Genomic DNA, 24,754 nt, shown 5'->3' with positions numbered 1-24,754 from the left:
AGGACCTATACTCTCCTTCTTTAATCTCTTGCTATTAATGTATTTAAAGATTTTTTTGGGATTCGCTTTGCTTTCCTTTGCTACTAGTTTCTACTTTAGCCGCTCTTATTTCCTTTTTGCATATTTTGTTACATTCCTTATAGTGCTGAAATGCTCACCTTTTCTTGCCCATAAGTTCCTTTATCTTTTTGTTAAGCCACATCGGATTATGATTTTTATTCCTTTTTTTGCTGCTCGTAGGAATAAATTTGAGTGTATTTTTAGCTAGCATGAATTTTAGTACCTCCCATTTCTCCGTAGTATTTTTTCCTAAAAACAAACCTTCCCATTCAATATCCCTGAAAAATACCCTCATCTTTTCAAAATTCGCTTTGCTAAAGTTTAGAGTCCTAGCTGAGCCAGTATAGGGCTGTTTATGAAAACTGATATTGAATGTGACCATATTGTGGTCGCTGTTTCCTATGGGTTCCCCTAGTATAATACCTGATACCAAATCCCCATTGATTGTTAATACCAGGTCTAAGATTGCATTGTTCCTCAATTAGTTGAAATAAGTAGTTATCATTAAGTGTGTTTAAAAACATATTGCCCCTAGCAGTATCACATGAATCGTTTTTCCAGTTTATCTCTGGATAGTTAAAATCTCCCATCACTACTATGTCTCCTACTCCTGCTGCTCTTTCAGTTTGCTTTAGTAACAATTCCTCATCAGATACGTTGATACCAGGCGGCCTATAGCATACACCCAATACTAACTTTTTTATTCCTTTTTCCCCGCATGCAATTTCTACCCATAATGTCTCGACAGTGTCTACAGTCCCCTCCTGAATATCTTCCCGTATATCAGGTTTTAAAAACGGCTTTACGTAAAGACACACCCCTCCACCCTTTTTATTTAGTCTGTCTCTCCTAAACAGTGTATAGCCCTCTAGATTGACTGTCCAATCATGAGATTCGTCCCACCAAGTTTCAGTAATGCCTATAATATCATACTGTTTGCTTGCTGCAAGTATTTCTAGTTCGTCCTTTTTACCAGTAATGCTTCTGGCGTTTACATACATACAACTAAGATAAGTATTTTCCCTTGCGTTAGGGACATCTTTCACCTTATGTAGCAATGATGACCTGTAATCGTCATTGGTTAGTGCTTTGGTAAAATCTCTTTTAGTACCCATGTTAGTAAACTTGCCGCCTGCTCTTACCCTCCCCCCAACTTCTCCCCCATTTCGTTTACTACCGCCATCCCCACTATTCTCACTGCATGACCCGTAGTTTCTAGCTAAACCCTCCCCCCAGGCTCCTAGTTTAAAATCTCCTCCAACCTACTAACCATCCTTCCCCCCAGCACCGCTGCCCCCTCCTCAGTAAGGTGCAATCCGTCACGACAAAAGAGATGGCGCCTGACTGAGAAGTCCGCCCAGTGTTCCAGGAACACAAACCTCTCTTTCCTGCACCAATCCCTAAGCCACACATTTACCTCCCTAAGCTCCCTCTGTCTCCCTGGACTAGCGCGTGGCACGGGTAATATTTCAGAGAAAATTACCTTAGATGTCCTTGCCTTCCTAAGTCCCTATAGTCTTTCTTAAGGACATCCCACCTTCCGCTAAATTTGTCATTGGTGCCAACGTGCACCAAGACCGCCGGGTCTTTCCCAGCCCCTCCCAACAATCTATCTACCCGGTCCGCGATGTGCCGTACCCGAGCACCTGGGAGACAACAGACTGTACGGCGATCACGGTCCCGGTAGCAGATTGCCCTATCTGCCTTCCTGATGATAGAATCCCCTACCACCACCATCTGACTAGGTACCTCATTATCTTTTATCCCATCTGCGCCAGAGGGACCGCTCCTCTGGATGCTAGAGGGAGCAGTCTCCTCCGGCACCGTCATTTCTTTACTATCATCCTCCGATTCCTCGTCCAGTTGGGCAAATTTGTTCAGGTTTGATAGTTCGGAGATGTCGAGCCTCCTCTCTTTTTCTTCCTTCTAACTGTGACCCAGCTGGCTACCTGATCATCATCCTCTTCTACCAGTGACCCCTCCCGCAACTCCTCCACTGTTCTGTCTAAACTTCGCTCGAGATTGTGAATCTCCCTCAGTCGCGTAACGGTTTGCTCTAGATCAGTTACCTGGGCTTCCAGGGCAACCGTTCGCACACACCCCGTGCAGATGTAATCACACTGGGCCGGTAGCTCAAGGTGTGCATACATCTTGCACGACATGCACTGAGTGAGGTCCCCAATCACAGCTCCTCCCATATTGTTTGTAAGGTCTAACTCCTTGTTACTCTCAAAGAAAAAGAAGCAAAAAGAAAAAGTAGAAGACAAATAATCTCTCTTATACAATAATTAAGCTAGCTTATACTTATCTATCTTTGTGCAGTTCTTGGTCCTTCACTTTTATGCAGCCGTAGTACTCTCTCCTGCGGCACCGATACTCCACTTAGCAGTTGCAGTTGTTCCAGCTCACTGCACATCCTTTTCACTCGGTTTACAGCTCCTGCTAAAAAAAAAGCCCCTCACACACGCACAATCACAGCCCCTCTGCTACTCCAAGTAAGAGACCCTCTCACTCACTCACAAGGTCAGCCCCTTGCTGCCTCACCAGAAATTTAATGGTACTGCAAATATGTGTGTTCCTGATTGTGTATTGTAAAACTCACCTTTTTCTGTATTCTAACTCACCTTTTGCTGTTATCAACTCACATACACTTACAAATCCAAGCAACACTTTAAAATAATACACGCCCTTACAATGAGCAAGCTCCAATGAGTCTAATCACTGATTATATAGGCTCAGCCAGCTGCTTTAGTCAGCCCCTCCTCCTCCTGATTACTCATACCTGATTCAAACCCCTCCCTCTGGCTTTCTCCTCACACTTTTATTATTATTTTTTTCTTTTCCCTCCTTTTGCTGTTACCAACTCACATACACTTACAAATCCAAGCAACACTTTAAAATAAAAGCCCTTACAATGAGAATTATGCTTTTAGCAACATGATACAGTGCTCAGGTCTGTTCCTACATCTACGTCCTGTTGTCTTAGGCTGACATCTTCGCTCAGTTCTATCTGTTATTCTCAGGGCCATTTGGATATGTCCGTGTCCCGATATATGATCCCAAATACTCATTTAGACGGGGTTGTTATGGTGGCCCTAGGGGGGACTTGAATTTAGCTGGAGGTTCTCCTGCCTCAAGGTCATTAGATTCTTTGCCCCCTTTTGATTTCTTTCTGGTTTTGTAGAATGTGTTAAGGCATTTCCTGCCATGGTTGTTGGTGTTAGTTCTCAGGGACCGTTAATTGTTAGGGAACCAGGTATGCTGCGAGTTTTAAGTGGTATACGGGGTGGGGGCTTATGTTAAGAAACTAAGGTTGTTTTTTTTTGTTTTTTTCCGGATGTGTATTGTGTTTGTTTCTGAAGTGCCTATGTCGCAGCTAATCACAGGTATAGTTTGTTTGCTGTGTGCTGGGGGTGGCTGGTCGCGGGTCATTTGCTTTATTAACAAGGTGCTTTGCTATGGCTTTGGTTAGGTTTCTGTCCTGGAATGTGAGGGGGATCAATGACAAAATCAAGCGCTCACTAGTACTTAGACAGATCAAACATTACGCTTCGGATATAACCTGTCTAATGGAGACCCACTTGGTGGGCACTAGAGTTAGGTCTCTTAAAAAGCCGTGGGTGTGGTGGACTTTTCATTCCATGCACACCGTGGCATCCCGGGGAGTGTCGATCCTGATTAAAAAATCTGTCCCTTTCCTGCTTGATAGTGTACAAACGGATCAATGGGGAGATATGTGTTTCTAAAATGTAAAATTAACTCCGTTCCTTTACTGTTGCTAGCTATATATGTGCCCCCTCCATACTCGCCTGAAGTACTAAAAAATGCATCTACTTTTATGGCCGCATCCCCTGGGACAGCCGCTATCTGTATGGTTGACCTTAATAATGTTTTGAACCATGAGTTGGATAGGTTGTCTACGGCATCCTCCAACCCACAGCCAAAGCGTTCTCCATTTGCAGATACTGTCTCTGAGCTGGGCTTGGTTGAACCCTGGAGATTGAAATATCCAGATCTGAGGCAATATTCGTGTTTCTCACACTCACACTCTTCCTTCTCTAGGATAGACTTGGCTCTTCTTTCTCGGGAACTCCTCCCTATGATTCATAATGTTAAGTATGAGACTAGGGGTATTTCGGATCACTCCCCCGTATCAGTACATATTGACTTAAGCTGTCATAGAGGACAGGCAGTGTGGAAATTTAACCCTTTCTGGCTGACTCATATGGGTGAGGGATCCAAATTGGAAGCTAGCTGGTTAGAATTCTGGTCTGGTATTATTAATGTCTTGGTGTCGACTGGAATTCCATCAATTGTGTGCACCCCGGTGGTGTGTGTACTGTCGGCTTTAGAGGAGGATGCCCTGGATGCTCCTAGCAGATGATATCTGATTAATTTGTGTGCTCTAGCTAAGGTGTGTGTCGCTAGTACAGTCATGGGTTTCGCTTGTTAATGAAACGGCCGCTCACGAGAAATATGTTTACTTGGCCAGAAGGGCAAAGAAAAAATATCACGACCTGTGGGACAGGTGGCTCAGCTCTCCCAACTCGGCAAACCAAAGTGACTGAATACTCACCACTGTGTGATTAATTGGGGGGTGCGTTGGGGGGATGAGCCACGTATCACGGGGAATATGTAGAATTATGTACGCGGGGTTTATACTAGGAGTGTTGTCTCTCCCTCTCATATAGCGCTCTTGAGGCCCGCGGCCAGTCACTCATCTGCCTGTACTCGATGATAGGTATTGTACAATTATAGTTAGATGGTAATAGTTGAGAAATACATGGTTATTATACCTGAATAATTTTTTTTGACAAGTGTCATTTCTTCTGATTTACAAATGTATATTTTGGAGATAAGCCTGCATATCCCACTTAATGTGATAGACTGTTCTTGGATTGTGAATCTGCATATTCCCTCATTTGTGTTCTTGTTTTTTATTGTGTTTGCTGGTTTTGTCTTTTTGTTTAAAAGAAAAATGAAAAATCAATAAAAAATTATTGAATTTAAATAATCTAGGTCATCAAACAATAAATGCCTGTTGACCTTTTAAATCTAGCAGTTGGTGTCCGTGTCGTTATTTCTTAGTGCTAAGCTAGTTCAAGTATACATATGTATAAATGTGTCACAATAAAGTTATGGGCGACTTAAGCAGGCTGCGGGCTGCATAAGCTAGAAGCCACATAAGCGCCCTGGTTTTTGTGACTATTATTAAAGACAGGGCAGGGCTAGCCTTAGTGATGTCATTTTTGGGTCAGGTGCCTTTGTCTGCCTATTAGGGAAGTTGTAGGAGGAGTTGATAGATTAGTACTTATAGGCAGGTCTGGGGGCCATCTTTCTCTTTGTCATTTGGAAGGCTCTCCCACCCACCCTGCAATTTTCTTTTTCTTTTTAGGTTTACTATTTGGTTTACATTCCTTATCATAGTCGGCATTAAAAGCCAGATGGGCGGAAAGTCGCTACCAGCCAGCGGTCAAAGTGGTCATTGTGGAGCACCCCCTTTTGGGAAGACGGCGAGTGTGTGCTAACCCTGCGGGTGGACTACGGACATTCCCGTGCGGTTTCGTCCATTGCTTTGCTAGATTAAAGGGTGGTGAGTCCTGCACAATACGGTTTATGTTGTTAGGAGGCAGTGGTAAGTCCCCTTCTAGGCTATCTGGTTTTATTCCAGTTGACTAGTGCTGGTGAGTTGGTAGCGCCTTTCTTTGCCATCCTCCAATAAATAATTAAATCTAGGTCATCAAACAATAAATACCTGTTGACCTTTTAAATCTAGCATTTGGTGTCCGTGTCGTTATTTCTTATTGCTAAGCTAGTTCAAGTATATATAAGTTTAAGTGGTCACAATAAAGTTATGGGAAACTTATGGTTTGAAACATAGATTATTTATGAAGCATTCTTAGCACAGTGTAGCGTGACATTTTCCTAAAATTCCTTTGCCCATGTATCACTGGAAACAGTACTGTGTGACTGTTCCTGTTATAACTGGTCTCTGTGTACAGGACAAAGGCCACAGTTTAGCATAGTACATTAACGGAGGACTTGTTTGCTCATTTTTATGTCTCTGTCCCTTCAGCTGCCTTGACAACAGAGCAACAAAGATTAAAGGATACAATCTTACTTGTAGCAGGGTGGAGTTACTGATCTCAGTTTCGTTATTTTACTTTCTTACAACACCACCCCTCTTCATCTGCTGACAATCTTGTGGTGACATTTCACCACAGAAATATAACTGCAAGGGAACACAGCAAGTTTACAGCACCACAACTGTGTAGAAAGTGTAAGCACGATGGCCTAATACAGTCACACAGATTAAGGGTTTGTAAGCAGGAGCATTAAAAAACAATGCTAGCTAAATGTGGCTTTGAACAAACATAAGGCAGTATCCATCAGACGCTGTAAATTACTGTGGCTAATGGAACTCCCGGGGGCTATCCAATTAGCCCCGCAAACCGGCATTTATAATGGATTAAAATCCCAGATAACCAGCCCTTAAAGCCCTTTTTTTTCATGAAAAAATATACGGATGAGGGAATTTGTACCAGATCCCATGTGTTTTTTGCCCGAACACGGGTAATTTTTCAACTGAAAAAAAAAAAAAGTGCTACAATTGGATCGCCTGACAATGACCATTGGGCTACAATTGCGATAACAGCCCGTAGATAACATGTAGTAATAATAATAAGTACTATGGGGGTCATTCCGAGTTGTTCGCTCGCAAGCTGCTTTTAGCAGCTTTGCACACGCTAAGCCGCCGCCTACTGGGAGTGAATCTTAGCTTATCAAAATTGCGAACGAAAGATTCGCAATATTGCGAAAAGACTTCTCTGTGCAGTTTCTGAGTAGCTCGAGACTTACTCTGCCAGTGCGATCAGTTCAGTGCTTGTCGTTCCTGGTTTGACGTCACAAACACACCCAGCGTTCGCCCAGACACTCCTTCGTTTCTCCAGCCACTCCCGTGTTTTTCCCAGAAACTGTAGCGTTTTTTCACACACACCCATAAAACGGCCAGTTTCCGCCCAGAAACACCCACTTCCTGTCAATCACATTACGATCACCAGAACGAAGAAAAAACCTCGTAATGCCGTGAGTAAAATACCTAACTGCATAGCAAATTTACTTGGCGCAGTCGCACTGCGGACATTGCGCATGCGCATTACCGACTAATCGCTCCGTTGCGAGAAAAAAATAACGAACAAACAACTCGGAATGACTTAAACAATTTCATAACACTAATCTTATTTTTGAATAGCATTGATATTACTGATTGCTGCAAGTCAAAAATTGACTTAAAGCAAAGTGAACGCCTGTCAGGAACTGTGGGGCAGATGTATTAACCTGGAGAAGGCATAAGGAAGTGATAAATCAGTGATATGTGCAAGGTGATAAAGGCACCAGCCAATCGGCTCCAATATGTAAATTAACAGTTAGGATCTGATTGGCTGGTGCGTTATCACCTTGCACATGTCACTGGTTTATCACTTCCTTATGCCTTCTCCTGGTTAATACATCTGCCCCAGTGTCTGTCAACAGGTCCTTAAGACTATATTTTTGGACTACCTGTATCGGCATCATTTATGGATGTTTTTTTTAAGTACATGCACATTCACTTTGTTTTCTAACATAAAGAGAGAAAATGATAGTACTTGGATGATGCAAGGACAGACTCATAGATATTGGATGAATTGTAAATCCAGTCTCTCAATCATCAGGCTAAGCAGAAACTGTACATTGAAACATCCAAATGATATGTTTTCTTTATTCCAAACTATATGTTAGAGTTTTGTTTTTCTCTTGTTTTATTCTATGGTGCTTAGTGACTTACTGCATGTCCAGAGATACACATATGCACATTTGCTGCAAGCACAAGCTAAGTGCATCATACTGAAAATATGTGTAGGCCACAAAAAAAACAGCAGAATATCATGCCGACCAAGTCCGGTGGCTGAGCGGGATGCCGTTTTTTTAAAGGGGCAATCACTTACAAGGCAAAACCATGCCTTGTAAGTGATTGCCCCTTTAAAAAAAACATCTGTGTTCGGCCGGCATCCTGCACAGCCGCCGAACTCGGACGTCATTACATTCTGCCGCCAGTGTTAGTTACTGTAACTAAATTGTATTGAAGCTGTTACCCTGAAATACAGTATGATACAAATGGGATACATACGAAATCCCGGCAGACAGGATGCCGGCTGTCACTATATCGACAGCAGTATCCCATCTGCCGGAATCCCAGCAGCAAGTCGCAGCGGGCCTGGGATTCTACTCCCACTTGATTGGTGGCGTGGACCCACCAACCAAGTGGAATACTGGGTTTGTGTCGGGATTCCGATTGTCGATAAAATGCCAGCTGTCGGGATTCCAGCATCGGTCTCCTGAACGCCGGGATTCCAACAGCCGGTATATTGACTGCATCCTATACAAACAGGTTATCAGCCAGCTGTAGGGCGGGTGTAAGGATGTGAGAAATTATTGTTTAATCTTTTGCATTGTTCCACTTTGTCCTTATATTTAGGGTACAGTCTAACTATAGTCTGGGACCCCATGTCATACCATGTGCATTTGTATTTCCATCCATGTTCTTATATTTTAAATAAATCTTATGATGTACAAGTCAATAAGGCGCATAGCCAGAGCATCCAGGAAGGGAGGAAAAAGGAAATAAGAAAAACTGCATTAAGGCTAGGTATAATGAACTTGTTTTGTATGTCCCTGGGGTCAGCAAGCTGCAGTTCCCCAAATATTCCTTAGCTCTCAGTTAAGTAATTATAGGTTGCAGATTAATTGAAAAAATATTATCATTATATCCATTACTATACCATTTTGTAATAAAACACTATAACCATCTGGAATAAGAAAACATACTCCTAGTTATATGTATAAAAAGGTTTTATTGCAGGATCCACTGAGTTATGTACATTGTTGATATCTTTGACAGTAACATTAAACAGCAAAAGATACTGATTCCATCGAGCCATGTAAGGTTATCGTCAGAAGTATTAGTCCTAAAGGCATTAATATTGCAGTATAAAAAAAGTCCATAGTCTTTAGTTTTCCCGGATTTTAAAGTGTCGCGTGTGAACTTTTACAGGAGGCCCTTTGTAAGCCAATGTGCTCTGGCAAGAAAACAGATGAAAACCAGAAGGACATATAAATATCTAATATAGACATGTATAAAAAAGATAAAAAGAAACATAGATAAAAGATAGTGTCCATACATATTAAATGTAGCATACTCCAAGTCTTCAGTGAGACTTTACAACAACCGCTTAACCAACACTACATATTGTCTGTATACATTTATGCTAAACAGCCCTGTGATGTGTGGGGATTTTAAGAAGCCTCCACTAGCACTTACGAGGGCAATTGTTAGCCAACTAAACACAGATTTCCATATCAAAGTGTTGAGGTGCATATCAAACTCTGCTTTGTTCTGCAACCGAATGGAGGAACGTATTCTTCACCAGTCTCTGTCCCGGCGGTCATCATCCTCACTTTCTGCATTGGAAGAGTTTATGATGAAGCCCCTCTGGCCAAATTTATACTCCATGGTTAGCGATCTCTTTCTAAAGCGGTCTATGGCCTCCATCAACAACTGCTGCTATTATCTTGGCTTTGCATTAAAAGCCTGACACCAAGAATGGCATATTCCATAGCGCACAAGTTCTCTCTGACCGGTACTCTTCTTGAAGAGAACTTGAATAGCTTCTCTCACTCTTCACTTAAAGAAAAGACTTGTGAGGAAGCATGCTCTAGCCCTGGTACATCTCATGGTGCCAGTTTAGGCTAGTCAACGACCCTCCAGGCCAAGGTGACACTTTAAAGAGGGGGGAAAAAAATTACATTTTTTTCTCATTTATTGAGGAAGATGAGTAGGAAAAGTTCAGTGGCTCTGCCCACTCCAAAGACAGAGCCACTTAAACTACAGATCCTACTGAGCGTGGTTGGGATGAATGCAGAAAATCTAGGGTTGACATTCCTGTTGTTTCATCAGATGGAAGTCGGGACTGAAACGTCTTCATTTGCTCTGGGCTGGCAAGATTCTTTAATAGACAGTTCTCCTTCTCAAGCTGAGAATTCTTCTCCACCAGCTCTTTGATTTGCTCTTTAAGGACTTCCACCTCTTCTCGCACTGCATACATAAGATGATTCTTTACCAAATCCTGTAGGAATAAAAAAAAAAAATCTGTGAAAAGTCTAATAATATTGCAATCCAAACAGAAATAAACATGTTTCAGTAACCTATATACAGTGAAATAGCTGCTAGACAGATGCCCAATGCTTTGTTAGCCTGATTCAGTAAAGATAGGTCTGTAAGGTCCATGGCCAGATTAAGGTTTGTGGGGGCCCCATGGCAACTAATCTGTGGGGCTTCTACTAACAAAATGACATTATGCCACACGTACCCATTATGCAAATGATGCCACAGTGGCCCCAGTATAAACTTATGCCAATACATTGCACCAAGTATGTCACACAGTGCCCCCCAGTATACCACACGGTGCCACAGTATGCCACACAATGCCCCCAGTATTAATATTAAACCATACAATGCCCCCCATTATGCCGCACAATGGCACCAGCGGTAATATTATGTGCCACAGTGTCCCCCACTATGCCACACAATGCCACCAATATTAATATTATGCCCCAGTGTCCGCAGTGTATGATAATATGCCCCACTGCTCCCTCCACTATTAATGTTATGCCCCCCCTCCAGTATTAATAATATGCCTCATATCGTCCACCAGGATGCTGCACAGAGTCCCACAGAAATTGTTGTTTGTAGCAGGCTCCTTATGATTTCAAGCCATACAGGCGGGGTTGCCACTGCATCTGGATGCAAAGTTCATACAGAGTGCTTGGACATGAAGGAACACAGGAGCCACTCAGTATGCTCTATGCAATGTATTCAGATGCAGCAGCATGGTAGCCCATGTAAACGCCACAGAGCACCTGCTCTCGACAATTGGTGGGGTCAGACTAACCCTCTGTGGTGGTCCTGAAGTGACTGCCCCTGTCGGCCCACTATTAATCCAACCCTGGTGAAGTTTGAGGAAGGCAAACATGGTTGACTGTTCCATTGCTAAAGGAACCCATATAAATCAATATCTAGTTGTTATATGATGATGAGTACATTTAGATTTTTATACTGTACACAAATGCATCAATAATTCAGCGCAATTTAACATTATTATAAATGACTGTAAGAGAACAAAGCTCTATAATTTCTTATGGGGAGATTCAATTAAGTGGGAGTTGCCTTGCACATTGTAATTCTTTAATTTAGCTATTCCTGCAATGAGCATCCCGTCTTGAATTTGCCTTAACATCCCCCATTTACTTGCACTAATTGATTTGGTGTTAGCACTTTAGCCGTGGTAATACGATGTGTGAGGCAACCTGCACTTACTGCAGCTGAATCACTGCCTTAATGTCTGATTACGTTTAAAATAAAATGTAAATGACCAGTTACGTGAAACAAAGCATTTGAACATAGTATGTTCTAACATGTATATTACAATGCTCATCAATGGCTTAATTTAAAATGACTACCATTGAATAAAGCAATTATCTTTTCATTCAGATTGTTAATACAAAGATTGAGACCTTTAGGTCTTAAAAGAAAAATAAGAAATAGAAGGAGTCTTTCTTAACTGTGTAAATGAATGCCTGCAGTTTCCTTCCCAAGATATGGGATTCCCACATCCTCAACCTGCCACAGTCTGCAGTTTACACTGCAGTCTTGATGTGTCCAATGAGATCCCAGAGTCTCTGTGGAGAAATCTGCTCAGCAACAGCAGCAGGATATTCCCACATGGAAAACAGGGAGACCTCCGACTAGAAAGCATTTTCATACACTTCAGTAATTGGTTGATGTTATTTCAGCACAAATGCACCACGGATTACAATGCAAAGACTCTTCCTTGGTGCAAAGTGTAGTACACTCACAAAATATCACACAGTGTACCATTGTAATGTAAACAGTAAGGTTACATGATGCAACCTTGTATTTTAAAGGTTCCCTTTCATATAAAATTTACCAAGACTTTCCCACATGCCAAAATGAGAACTGATTTCTAATAACATCATTAGAACTTGTTATGTTGGTGCATAATACAAAAGGAAATACTCACCATGGCTTGTTCAATCTTGTTATCTATTGCAACCACGCTTGCCCCTGATGCACTGTGGAAAAAACAGAAGAAATCGGTTGGCTACAGTAATAATGTAACCTCTGAATATATAATATATAAATAGAGAGAGATAGTGAGAGAGAGAGAGATCTATATATTGAAACATAGAATTTGACGGCAGATAAGAACCGCTTGGCCCATATAGTCTGACCCTTTTTCTATCTATTCTGTAATCTCAACACTATATATATATATATATATATATATATATATATATATATATATATATAATGAGCTTCCTAAAGCATGCCCTTGGCAGGGGATCATGCTACATGTGCATATACCCGGAGGGGTTAAACTGACAGCACAGACAAAGCAATTGTCTCCTGCAACCCTGTTACAAACAAGGAGGCGGAAGCAGAGCTAGCTGTTCCAGTCCAAACCAGGATAATCCTGCTGTAACCGCCCAGCCATCCTCTCATGTTGATGGCAACAAAGCTCAGGCATGTATACAATATTACAGCAATATACAATGGTGCAATATTACTATGCATAATTAGAAAACATACGTAAATATAAAGCTGAAAACAGCACAAAGTGCACTGTACATTCTAGACAATAATTCACATATTTTGTATGTATCATAAAATATAAACCAAAATACTATAATGCATTACAGAGGGAATACAGTTTGCTATAATCTGATCTGACACATTATAATTCTGCATTCTCTCAATTATTTATGTCTAATTAGCTACAAGAATGAAATGCTATTGTAATAGCCTGGAAGTGCACATATACAATGCGGCTGACACCCACTGTGCATATAATGTGTAGCTGCAATGAATTATATTTCTGTAAGTGGGAACACTGCAAATTAAGAGATGTCGAAGTTATGGCATCTGCAAGGCTTTACGGTGACTATTTATATTGCTAATAAAAATACATAAGCTAAATGCAAAATATTTTTACCTGTTATCCAGTTTAACAGATACGACGTCTGCTCCCAGAAGGGAGGAGAAAAATGAAATAGAGAAATTGTGTAGTTCATACACAGCCACCTCCATGGGGTATTTACACATTCCTGTACTCATGTTTGCAGGAGGAGATTTCTGTTTACGCTTCCACAAGCAAAAAAAACCAACAAAACCTGCAGCTTAATATATCCTATACTGTACGCTCTGGTGCTTGAATGAAACACCCTGATCTGATCTTAGACTGCTGATGCAACAAGCTTCAGACTGAGTGCTATTTCTGTGCTGCACGCCCTTAAATAGCTGTGGGTGGTGACATCATATGGTGTCACCCCCCTTATGCAAATTAGGATGACTTCGTCATATACCCCCCTTCTCTAACCCACAGAGCTAATAAACAAGTCTTGTTCAATGCAACATATTCACATTCAGTACACTTGCAAAATAAGTGACATAGTGTTTATCTTCGTAAATGAGCAAAGAACAAAATAAGATCAGAGCCAGCATGGGAATAATCACTATCTTGCCTGGTAATACACACCATCTAGTACATTCATTTCTTTAGTAGGTAGATTTTTTTATGGAGAATATTTTTCTAACCAATGTAAAGCAGTAGCCTGAAAGTGCAATGTAATCTATAACACTGCCGCATTGTTTTATTTTAAAAGAGAAAATGTTAACTTAATTTTTTCAACCAACTTTGCACATTTATAAATTTGACATTAAAATGGATAAATGATCTCACCAAGTAAAACATTACTTTGGTTTTTATGTTGACTTTTTTTTGGAACTGTGTTTTGAATCCAAGTGTTATGTTAATTGTAAAAACAGCACATACTGTAGCTGTAAAAAAGCAACAAACTAACAAGTAAGGGGCTGGTGCAGAAGTAAACATGCGCCCACTTCTTGCATGCATTTAGCATGACTTCGCCCTGTGCATGCTCCAGACATGGGCTCATTTCAGACTACTCTTGTTACCAAAGAGGTGGAACTGGGGTGTGATGGGGAATTCTCATAGACAGTTTCATGAGGGTATAGTCACACAAATGCAGGCTGTGCAAATCTAGGCGTAAGCCAAAATACACATTTTAGAAGGGCAGTTGCGCAATGATGATGGTGGCTAGTAGCCAACCTGCTGCATATGTTACACATGCAGATGCACCCATGTCTTGACATGAGGTGCATGTCTGCATATGGGTGAATGTAAACATTTATCATGTGTACGCTTCTCCTGAGCAATGTACACTTGATTTACTTCCAACCTGTATCAGATGCTAAATGTACGAAGTATGATTTATGGATAATGCGACCAGTTGTTTAATTTTCCGTTAGCAGATATTATTGTATAATGTCAAGCTTTACATTCTGATGTCACTTTTATTGATCTACAGCTGCCTCAAGTATGTATATTGGCGTTTCTAAAATGGGTGCAATGTGTGCGGTGCACAAGGGGGCCCACACCGCAAACACTGCACCCATGTTTTATTACATACCTGCCCAGAGTCCCACATCGGGGCACTGCAGCCGTGTGGCAAAAATCACTGCCAAAAGGAAGGTAATATGTATAATCTTTTTTAAAAATACAATAGTAATCAGGCCAAATAGTTATGGCATAATAGCCCAATGCCAGAGACTACTGCACCATGGAGAGGAGGGAGCCCACCCAGAGTCTGCAAACGGACCCCCGCCTTTGTTAAAATGCCCCTAAGTATGTAGATGGGCTTTGTGTTTATCTGGTCACCTTTTCTGACTCAATTACCATTTTTCTCTGACGTCCTAGTGGATGCTGGGAACTCCGTAAGGACCATGGGGAATAGACGGGCTCCGCAGGAGACTGGGCACTCTAAAAGAAAGATTAGGTACTATCTGGTGTGCACTGGCTCCTCTCACTATGACCCTCCTCCAGACCTCAGTTAGATTTCTGTGCCCGGCCGAGCTGGATGCACACTAGGGGCTCTCCTGAGCTCCTAAAAAGAAAGTTTATTTTAGGTTTTTTATTTTACAGTGAGACCTGCTGGCAACAGGCTCACTGCATCGAGGGACTAAGGGGAGAAGAAGCGAACCTACCTGCTTGCAGCTAGCTTGGGCTTCTTAGGCTACTGGACACCATTAGCTCCAGAGGGATCGACCGCATGGAACTGGCCTTGGTGTTCGTTCCCGGAGCCGCGCCGCCGTCCCCCTTACAGAGCCAGAAGCAAGAAGAGGTCCGGAAAATCGGCGGCAGAAGACTTCGGTCTTCACCAAGGTAGCGCACAGCACTGCAGCTGTGCGCCATTGCTCCTCATGCACACTTCACACTCCGGTCACTGAGGGTGCAGGGCGCTGGGGGGGGGCGCCCTGAGGGCAATATATGACACCTTGGCTGGCAAATCTACATCATATATAGTCCTAGAGGCTATATAGATGTAAAATTACCCCTGCCAGTATTCCAGAAAAAGCGGGAGAAAGTCAGTTGAAAAAGGGGCGGGGCTTCTCCCTCAGCACACTGGAGCCATTTTCTCTTCACAGTGCAGCTGGAAGACGGCTCCCCAGGCTCTCCCCTGTAGTTTTCAGGCTCAAAGGGTTAAAAAGAGAGGGGGGGCACAAAATTTAGGCGCAATATTGTATATACAAGCAGCTATTGGGAAAAATTCACTCAATATAGTGTTAATCCCAAAATTATATAGCGCTCTGGTGTGTGCTGGCATACTCTCTCTCTGTCTCCCCAAAGGGCTGTGTGGGGTCCTGTCCTCAGTCAGAGCATTCCCTGTGTGTGTGTGCGGTGTGTCGGTACGGCTGTGTCGACACGTTTGATGAGGAGGCTTATGTGATGGCAGAGCAGATGCCGATAAATGTGATGTCGCCCCCTGTGGGGCCGACACCAGAGTGGATGGATAGGTGGAAGGTATAAACCGACAGTGTCAACTACTTACATAAAAGGCTGGATGACGTAACAGCTATGGGACAGCCGGCTTCTCAGCCCGCGCCTGCCCAGGCGTCTCAAAGGCCATCAGGGGCTCAAAAATGCCCGCTCCCTCAGATGGCAGACACAGATGTCGACACGGAGTCTGACTCCAGTGTCGACGAGGTTGAGACATATACACAATCCACTAGGAACATCCGTTACATGATCCCGGCAATAAAAAATGTGTTACACATTTCTGACATTAACCCAAGTACCACTAAAAAAAAAAAAAAAAAAAAAGGGTTTTATGTTTGGGGAGAAAAAGCAGGTAGTGTTTTGTTCCCCCATCAGATGAGTGAATGAAGCGTGTGAAAAAGCGTGGGTTCCCCCGATAAGAAACTGGTAATTTCTAAAAAGTTACTGATGGCGTACCCTTTCCCGCCAGAGGATAAGTTACGCTGGGAGATATCCTCTAGGGTGGATAAGGCGCTCACACGTTTGTCAAAAAAGGTGGCACTGCCGTCTTAGGATACGGCCACTTTGAAGGTACCTGCTGATAAAAAGCAGGAGGCTATCCTGAAGTCTGTATTTACACACTCAGGTACTAGACTGAGACCTGCAGATAGTGCTGCTGCAGTGTGGTCTGTAACCCTGTCAAACAGGGATACTATTTTGCGAACATAAGACGTCGTCTTATATATGAGGGATGCACAGAGGGATATTTTTCTGGCTGGCATCCAGAATTAATGCAATGTCCATTCTGTCAGGAGGGTATTAGAGACCCGACACTGGACAGGTGATGCTGACTTTAAAAGGCACATAGAGCCTTATAAGGGTGAGGAATTGTTTGGGGATGGTCTCTGGGACCTCGTATCCACAGCAACAGCTGGGAAGAAAATTTTTTACCTCAGGTTTCCTCACAGCCTAAGAAAGCACTGTATTATCAGGTACAGTCCTTTCGGCTTCAGAAAAGCAAGCGGGTCAAAGGCGCTTCCTTTCTGCACAGAGACGAGGGAAGAGGGAAAAAGCTGCACCAGTCAGCCAGTTCCCAGAATCAAAATTCTTCCCCCGCTTCCTCTGAGTCCACCGCATGACGCGGGGGCTCCACAGGCATAGCCAGGTACGGTGGGGGGCCGCCTCAAAAATTTCAGCGATCAGTGGGCTCGCTCACAGGTGGATCCCTGGATCCTTCAAGTAGTATCTCAGGGGTACAAGCTGGAATTCGAGGCGTCTCCCCCTCCGCCGTTTCCTCAAATCTGCCTTGTCGACAACTCCCTCAGGCAGGGAGGCTGTGCTAGAGGCAATTCACAAGCTATATTCCCAGCAGGTGATAGTCAAGGTGCCCCTACTTCAACAAGGACGGGGTTACTATTCCACACTGTTTGTGGTACCGAAACCGGACGGTTCGGTGAGACCCATTTTAAATTTGAAATCCTTGAACACATACATAAAAAAATTCAAGTTCAAGATGGAATCGCTCAGGGCGGTTATTGCAAGCCTGGAGGAGGGGGATTACATGGTATCCCTGGACATCAAGGATGCTTACCTACATGTCCCCATTTACCATCCTCACCAGGAGTACCTCAGATTTGTGGTACAGGATTGCCATTACCAATTCCAAACACTGCCGTTTGGACTGTCCAGGGTCTTTACCAAGATAATGGCAGAAATGATGATACTCCTTCGAAAAAAGGGAGTTTTAATTATCCCGTACTTGGACGATCTCCTTATAAAGGCGAGGTCCAAGGAGCAGTTGTTGGTCGGAGTAGCACTATCTCGGGAAGTGCTACAACAGCACGGATGGATTCTATACATTCCAAAGTCACAGCTGGTTCCTACCACACGCCTACTGTTCCTGGGGATGGTTCTGGACACAGAACAGAAAAAAGTGTTTCTCCCGCAGGAGAAAGCCAAGGAGCTGTCATCTCTAGTCAGAGACCTCCTGAAACCAAAACAGGTATCGGTGCATCACTGCATACGAGTCCTGGGAAAAATGGTAGCTTCTTACGAAGCAAAATTCCATTCGGCAGGTTCCATGCAAGAACCTTTCAGTGGGACCTCTTGGACAAGTGGTCGGGATCGCATCTTCAGATGCATCGGCTGATACCCTGGTCCTTGGAGACAGGGTTATCTCTACTGTGGTGGCTGCAGAGTGCTCATCTTCAAGAGGGCCGCAGATTCGGCATACAGGACTGGGTCCTGGTAACCACGGACGCCAGCCTTCGAGGCTGGGGGGCAGTCACACAGGGAAGAAATTTCCAAGGACTTTGGTCAAGTCAGGAGTCGTCCCTACACATAAATATTCTGGAACTGAGGGCCATTTACAATGCCCTAAGTCTGGCAAGGCCTCTGCTTCAAAACCAGCCGGTACTGATCCAATCAGACAACATCACGGCAGTCGCCCATGTAAACCGACAGGGCGGCACAAGAAGCAGGATGGCGATGGCAGAAGCCACAAGGATTCTCCGATGGGCGGAAAATCACGTCTTAGCACTGTCAGCAGTGTTCATTCCGGGAGTGGACAACTGGGAAGCAGACTTCCTCAGCAGACACGACCTACACCCGGGAGAGTGGGGACTTCATCCAGAAGTCTTCCAACTGTTGGTAAACCGTTGGGAAAGGCCACAGGTGGACATGATGGCGTCCCGCCTAAACAAAAAACTAGATATTGCGCCAGGTCAAGGGACCCTCAGGCAATAGCTGTGGACGCTCTAGTGACACCGTGGGTGTACCAGTCGGTTTATGTATTCCCTCCTCTGCCTCTCATACCAAAGGTACTGAGAATAATAAGAAAACGAGGAGTAATAACGATACTCGTGGTTCCGGATGGGCCAAGAAGAGCTTGGTACCCAGAACTTCAAGAAATGATATCAGAGGACCCATGGCCTCAACCGCTCAGACAGGATCTGCTACAGCAGGGGCCCTGTCTGTTCCAAGACTTACCGTGGCTGCGTTTGACGGCATGGCGGTTGAATTCCGGATCCTAAAGGAAAAGTAACCGCAAACCATTATCACCGTATTTGGCGAAAATATGTTGCGTGGTGTGAGGCCAGGAAGGCCCCAACAGAGGAATTTCAGCTGGGTCGTTTTCTGCACTTCCTACAGTCAGGGGTGACTATGGGCCTAAAATTGGGTTCCATTAAGGTCCAGATTTCGGCTCTGTCGATTTTCTTCCAGAAAGAACTGGCTTCACTGCCTGGAGTTCAGACATTTGTAAAGGGAGTGCTACATATTCAGCCCCCTTTTGTGCCTCCTGTGGCACCTTGGGATCTCAACGTGGTGTTGAGTTTCTTAAAATCACATTGGTTTGAGCCACTTAAAACTGTGGACTTGAAATATCTCACGTGGAAAGTGGTCATGTTATTGGCCTTGGCTTCGGCCAGGCGTGTGTCAGAATTGGCGGCTTTGTCATGTAAAAGCCCTTATCTGATTTTCCATATGGATAGGGCAGAATTGAGGACTCGTCCCCAGTTTCTCCCTAAGGTGGTATCAGCTTTTCACTTGAACCAACCTATTGTAGTGCCTGCGGCTACTAGGGACTTGGAAGATTCCAAGTTACTGGACGTAGTCAGGGCCTTAAAAATTTATATTTCCAGGACGGCTGGAGTCAGGAAAACTGACTCGCTTTTTATCCTGTAGGCACCCAACAAAATAGGTGCTCCTGCTTCTAAGCAGACTATTGCTCGCTGAATTTGTAGCACAATTCAGCTGGAGCATTCTGCGGCTGGATTGCCGCATCCTAAATCAGTAAAAGCCAATTCCACGAGGAAAGTGGGCTCATCTTGGGCGGCTGCCCGAGGGGTCTCGGCTTTACAATTTTGCCGAGCTGCAACTTGGTCAGGGGCAAACACGTTTGCTAAATTCTACAAAATTGATACCCTGGCTGAGGAGGACCTTGAGTTCTCTCATTCGGTGCGGCAGAGTCATCCGCACTCTCCCGCCCGTTTGGGAGCTTTGGTATAATCCCCATGGTCCTTACGGAGTTCCCAGCATCCACTAGGACGTCAGAGAAAATAAGATTTTACTCACCGGTAAATCTATTTCTCGTAGTCCGTAGTGGATGCTGGGCGCCCATCCCAAGTGCGGATTGTCTGCAATACTTGTATGTAGTTATTGCCTAACTAAGGGTTATTGTTGAGCCATCTGTTGAGAGGCTCAGTTATATTTCATACTGTTAACTGGGTGTAGTATCACGAGTTATACGGTGTGATTGGTGTGGCTGGTATGAGTCTTACCCGGGATTCAAAATCCTTCCTTATTGTGTCAGCTCTTCCGGGCACAGTATCCTAACTGAGGTCTGGAGGAGGGTCATAGTGGGAGGAGCCAGTGCACACCAGATAGTACCTAATCTTTCTTTTAGAGTGCCCAGTCTCCTGCGGAGCCCGTCTATTCCCCATGGTCCTTACGGAGTTCCCAGCATCCACTACGGACTACGAGAAATAGATTTACCGGTGAGTAAAATCTTATTTTACCAGTTAATTCTAAGTGGTATTGTCCATAAAATATTAATAATGCAGATATGCACAATTAATGTTGTTATTATTATTAATTATACATATAAACACATCTATAAGTGTGACTGCTTGTGGACAGTAGCAAATAATACGGCTTATTTTCCCCACATTTTTAAAATAAACCTCAGTAATAGAGACAATATAAAAAGATAGATAGGGAATGGGTCACTATACCGACGCCGGAATTCCGCCCGGTTGAAATCCTGACAGTCAGCGTGCTGACTGACAGGGACTATTCCCACTCATGTGCCTATTCGCCACCCACTCATGGGACTATTCGCCACCGAACCCGATGCGTGGCGAGCGCAACAAAGTCCCCCCGCCCACCCACCCCCGCCGGCAACCTAAACTCCGGGTTCTCTGCGTTGGTATAGTGACTGCCAGTCACCCATACCCAACCCACAGATAGATAGATAGAGATAGATAGATAGATAGATAGATAGATAGATAGATAGATAGATAGATAGATAGATAGATAGATAGATAGATTTTGACATTAGCGTTTGCTGACTATAACAATATTTTTGTCTCCACTTCCCTGCAGGTCTGTCTCATGTCTGTCACCTGTATGCTAAAGCACTTCAGCATATGTAGTACAAGAATAATATATAGTTTTATGTAAACAATTGTTAATCGCATATTGCGGGAACATTTGCCATGAGTGTTTACATTTATGGATTGTAAATAGATAATATGTAGAGTTCTGTGTTGTTTTGTTACATAATAAAACACAGTCCTCTGGTGACCTTATGTGCCACAATTGCAGACTGTTGAGGAGTGGAAAGAGAGGAAGGCAGAGTCACTGATAGGAGGAATAGGGTAGAATAGGAACAATTCTTGCTAAGAGTGTGTTTTATGGAACTCTGTAAAACTGAGATTCTATTTTGCATAGCAAGGTCAATGAAATGAGAATGAGTGTAGATAACATTAGGAGGTGGGAGGGAGTTCTTTCTTTTGCGGCGCTTCATTTACACTCACTCCACAACAAAATACTTCAATATTGCACAAACTTTGAGCGAACAGAGATGAGGTCTGATCATATTTTCTTAATGGGGAGCATTTTGAAATTCTCAGTTCCACTTCTATGGTGAAGCACATTTCTTATTCTAAGTGCATTTTACTCAAAGTAAGTAAATAGAATAATACAACCATAAAGCACATAGAAGTGACATATGCTAAATCAAAGAGATCTGCAGTGCGCATCCTCTGCACTTGGTATTACAGTGCACTGTAGTAACAGCTACCCCATCCCCCACACCATCTATGTCTGGTGTTTGGTGTTCTTCTCCAGGACATTAGTCTGCATTTCTCATTACATTGTACTATGGTCCCTGGCCCCCTCTACTGGACTCTTCCAGTATCTACAACTACACAAACCACACCAATGTCATGTTTACACTTGAGCTGACATAAGAACACTCTGTTCTCTTCTGATATTGTATAGCCTAAACAATATTGAACCCAGAGAGATTGTATCTTTCCAAACACACAAGATACATGTTGTTTTCAAGTCTGTGTTATTTGATGGGTGTGGTTGTCCACAATATGACCTAATTTGAAAGCAGACTATGTTTGTCCTGTCTAAGAAGGATTAAGGAACCTTTGCACTTTTTATTAGTTATTTATAGCATGTAGAAATTTTCCATGAAGACATTTCACTTATTTGCACTGTAATGGATACATATTTGAATAAACAGAACTCCATGTTCATTTGTTTTGTGCAATACTATACTTCATATTATGCTTGGTACAAGTAGGGCAGAGAAGTGCAAACATCAGTATGGGCAACTGATATACACAGATAGCACAAGGAAAGCATATAGCTCTGATGATGATCCCCAGGCCCGGCGCTGCCCGCTCAGCAAAGGGATGCAGTGCAGGTAGGCGCCAGGGTGTATAGGCACTCTTCCTGCACTGCATCCCTGTACTGAGTTCCCCTGCTGCTGCCGGCTGCCGCTGCTCTTGTCACGCTACTACAGATACAGGCAGCCTAAAGAGTCTGTCCCCCCTCTCCCTGTCAAAGCAGCAGCAGAGCAGTCACAGTGTTTTTTGTGTGGATGACAAAAGGGGTGGGGCTAATATGGACAGAGGGGTGGAGTTACACGGGTTTGAGGGGCGGAGCTACACGGACCAGGTTGCTGTATCGAAGAGGGAGAGGAAGCTGCTCCTGATCTGGCCAGCCAGATTTAGGTAAGTGGAAAGAAAGAGAGAGTGAGTGAGAGAAAGTGTGTGTGTGTATAAGTATTACTAGGGGCACTATACTGTATGTCTAAGTGGAGCTACTTCTGGGGGTACTGTGTAAAAGCAGCACAACTGCTGGCGTCACTACGCTGTCTGCCGTAATGTGTAAAAAAGGGGACGCTGTCTGTCATAATGTATAAAAAGGGGGACGCTGTCTGCCGTAATGTATAAAAAGGGGGACGCTGTCTGCCGTAATGTGTAAAAAGGGGGACGCTGTCTGCCGTAATGTGTAAAAAGGGGATGCTGTCTGCCGTAATGTGTAAAAAGGGGACGCTGTCTACCGTAATGTGTAAAAAAGGGGACGCTGTCTGCCGTAATGTGTAAAAAGGGGGACTGGCTGCTGTAATGTGTAAAAAAGGGGACACTGGCTACTGTAATGTGTAAAAAAGGGATACTGTCTGCCATAATGTGTAAAAAAGGGGACGCTGTCTGCCGTAATGTGTAAAAAGGGGGACGCTGTCTACCATAATGTGTAAAAAGGGGATGCTGTCGCCGTAATGTGTAAACAGGGGACGCTGTCTGCCGTAATGTGTAAAAACGGGATGCTGTCTGCCGTAATGTGTAAAAAGGGGACGCTGTCTGCCGTAATGTGGAAAAAGGGGATGCTGTCTGCCGCAATGTGTAAAAAGGGGAATCTGTCCGCCATAAGGTGTAAAAGGGGCTCTACCTGATGTAGTGGCGCTACTGTGCGGTGTAATTTGAACAATGGAGACTACTGTGCACCGTTATATGAATTGGTATTATTTTGTGGCCACACCCCTTCCCCATGAAGCCATGTCCCTATACGTTTTGCGCACGCCTATGGCGCGCAATCCCCTGTTTTATATAGGGGGGGCTCCAATGCCGTTTCTTGCACACAGCGCTAAGATGTCTAGTTACGGCACTGTTGCTAGGTATCCATTTCCCTGGCCCTGAGCAGGTCTCCCTCACCAGATCCTCTCCAAGGGCGAGGGGGTGGACTTGGATGGGATGAGGGGGGCCCAAAGCATTTTGATGCACCTGGGCCCACCACTCGCTAGTTCCGCCACTGGCACAACTACTGGGAGCACTGTGTATAAGCAGCACAACTACTGGGGGCACTGTGTATAAGCAGAACAACTACTGGGGGCACTGTGTATAAGCAGCACAACTACTGGGGGCACTGTGTATAAGCAGCACAACTACTGGGGGCACTGTGTATAAGCAGCACAACTACTGGGGGCACTGTGTATAAGCAGCACAACTACTGGGGGCACTGTGTATAAGCAGCACAACTACTGGGGGCACTGTGTATAAGCAGCACAACTACTGGGGGCACTGTGTATAAGCAGCACAACTACTGGGGGCACTGTGTATAAGCAGCACAACTACTGGGGTCACTATGCGTGTCAGTGGCACTCCTACTGGGGCACTATGCATATAAGCAGTGCTACTCCTTGGAGCACTATGCGTGTTATCTGCGCTATTACTGGGGGCATTATGCGTGTCAGTTGCGCTACTACTGGGGGCACTATGCGTATAAGCGGCACTATTGCATGCAGTGTAATATGAATAAGATTATGCTACTGTGTGGAATAATTTGAAATGGGGATACTATTGTGTCCCCCGCCACATCCTTGTGAGACCACACACCCTTCTTCTTTGTGTGCCGTCCCTCTGTAAAGTATGGGAGGGCGCAAATTTATAGTTTGCACGGGGGCGCCGAACACTCTAGCACCGGCCCTTATGATCCCCATCACCTTCTTTAAAAAAAAAAAAAAAAGCTTATTGACAGGCAAAAGCAATACAAGCAATATACATATACAGCACAAATATACAGAATAGAATCGGAATAATCTTGTAGAATATTATAGTAGAATAATAAAATGTCTTCTGCGCTTGTATTACAGCTGCTCAGATAAAATAGATAAATGTGGGTGGAAAAACGAGCGCTATGTGGTAAATAGATGTAAATTGAACGTGGCA

At 43.8% G+C, this 24,754-nt stretch overlaps 1 protein-coding gene across 2 annotated transcripts in view; it reads right to left on the bottom strand.

The window, feature by feature from the left end:
- Positions 1-8,931: 8,931 nt before the first annotated feature.
- The window catches only part of LOC134948804 (TSC22 domain family protein 3-like), a 229,594-nt gene continuing 213,771 nt past the window's right edge, over positions 8,932-24,754 (bottom strand). Inside the window, exons 1-3 of one of the 2 annotated variants that reach the window (XM_063937043.1) lie at positions 13,170-13,455; positions 12,198-12,249; positions 8,932-10,223 (exon numbers count right to left, since the gene is read on the bottom strand). In XM_063937043.1, coding sequence (XP_063793113.1) covers positions 9,978-10,223; positions 12,198-12,249; positions 13,170-13,291 — 420 coding nt within the window. In that variant the 5' untranslated portion in view covers positions 13,292-13,455 and the 3' untranslated portion in view covers positions 8,932-9,977. Of the gene's footprint in view, positions 10,224-12,197; positions 12,250-13,169; positions 13,456-24,754 lie in introns of those variants that run through there. The other variant, XM_063937042.1, reaches the window with a different exon arrangement.

This window comes from Pseudophryne corroboree, chromosome 8, assembly GCF_028390025.1.
Source record: "Pseudophryne corroboree isolate aPseCor3 chromosome 8, aPseCor3.hap2, whole genome shotgun sequence".
NCBI lineage: Eukaryota > Metazoa > Chordata > Amphibia > Anura > Myobatrachidae > Pseudophryne > Pseudophryne corroboree.
This window is presented reverse-complemented; position numbering and strand designations above follow the sequence as displayed.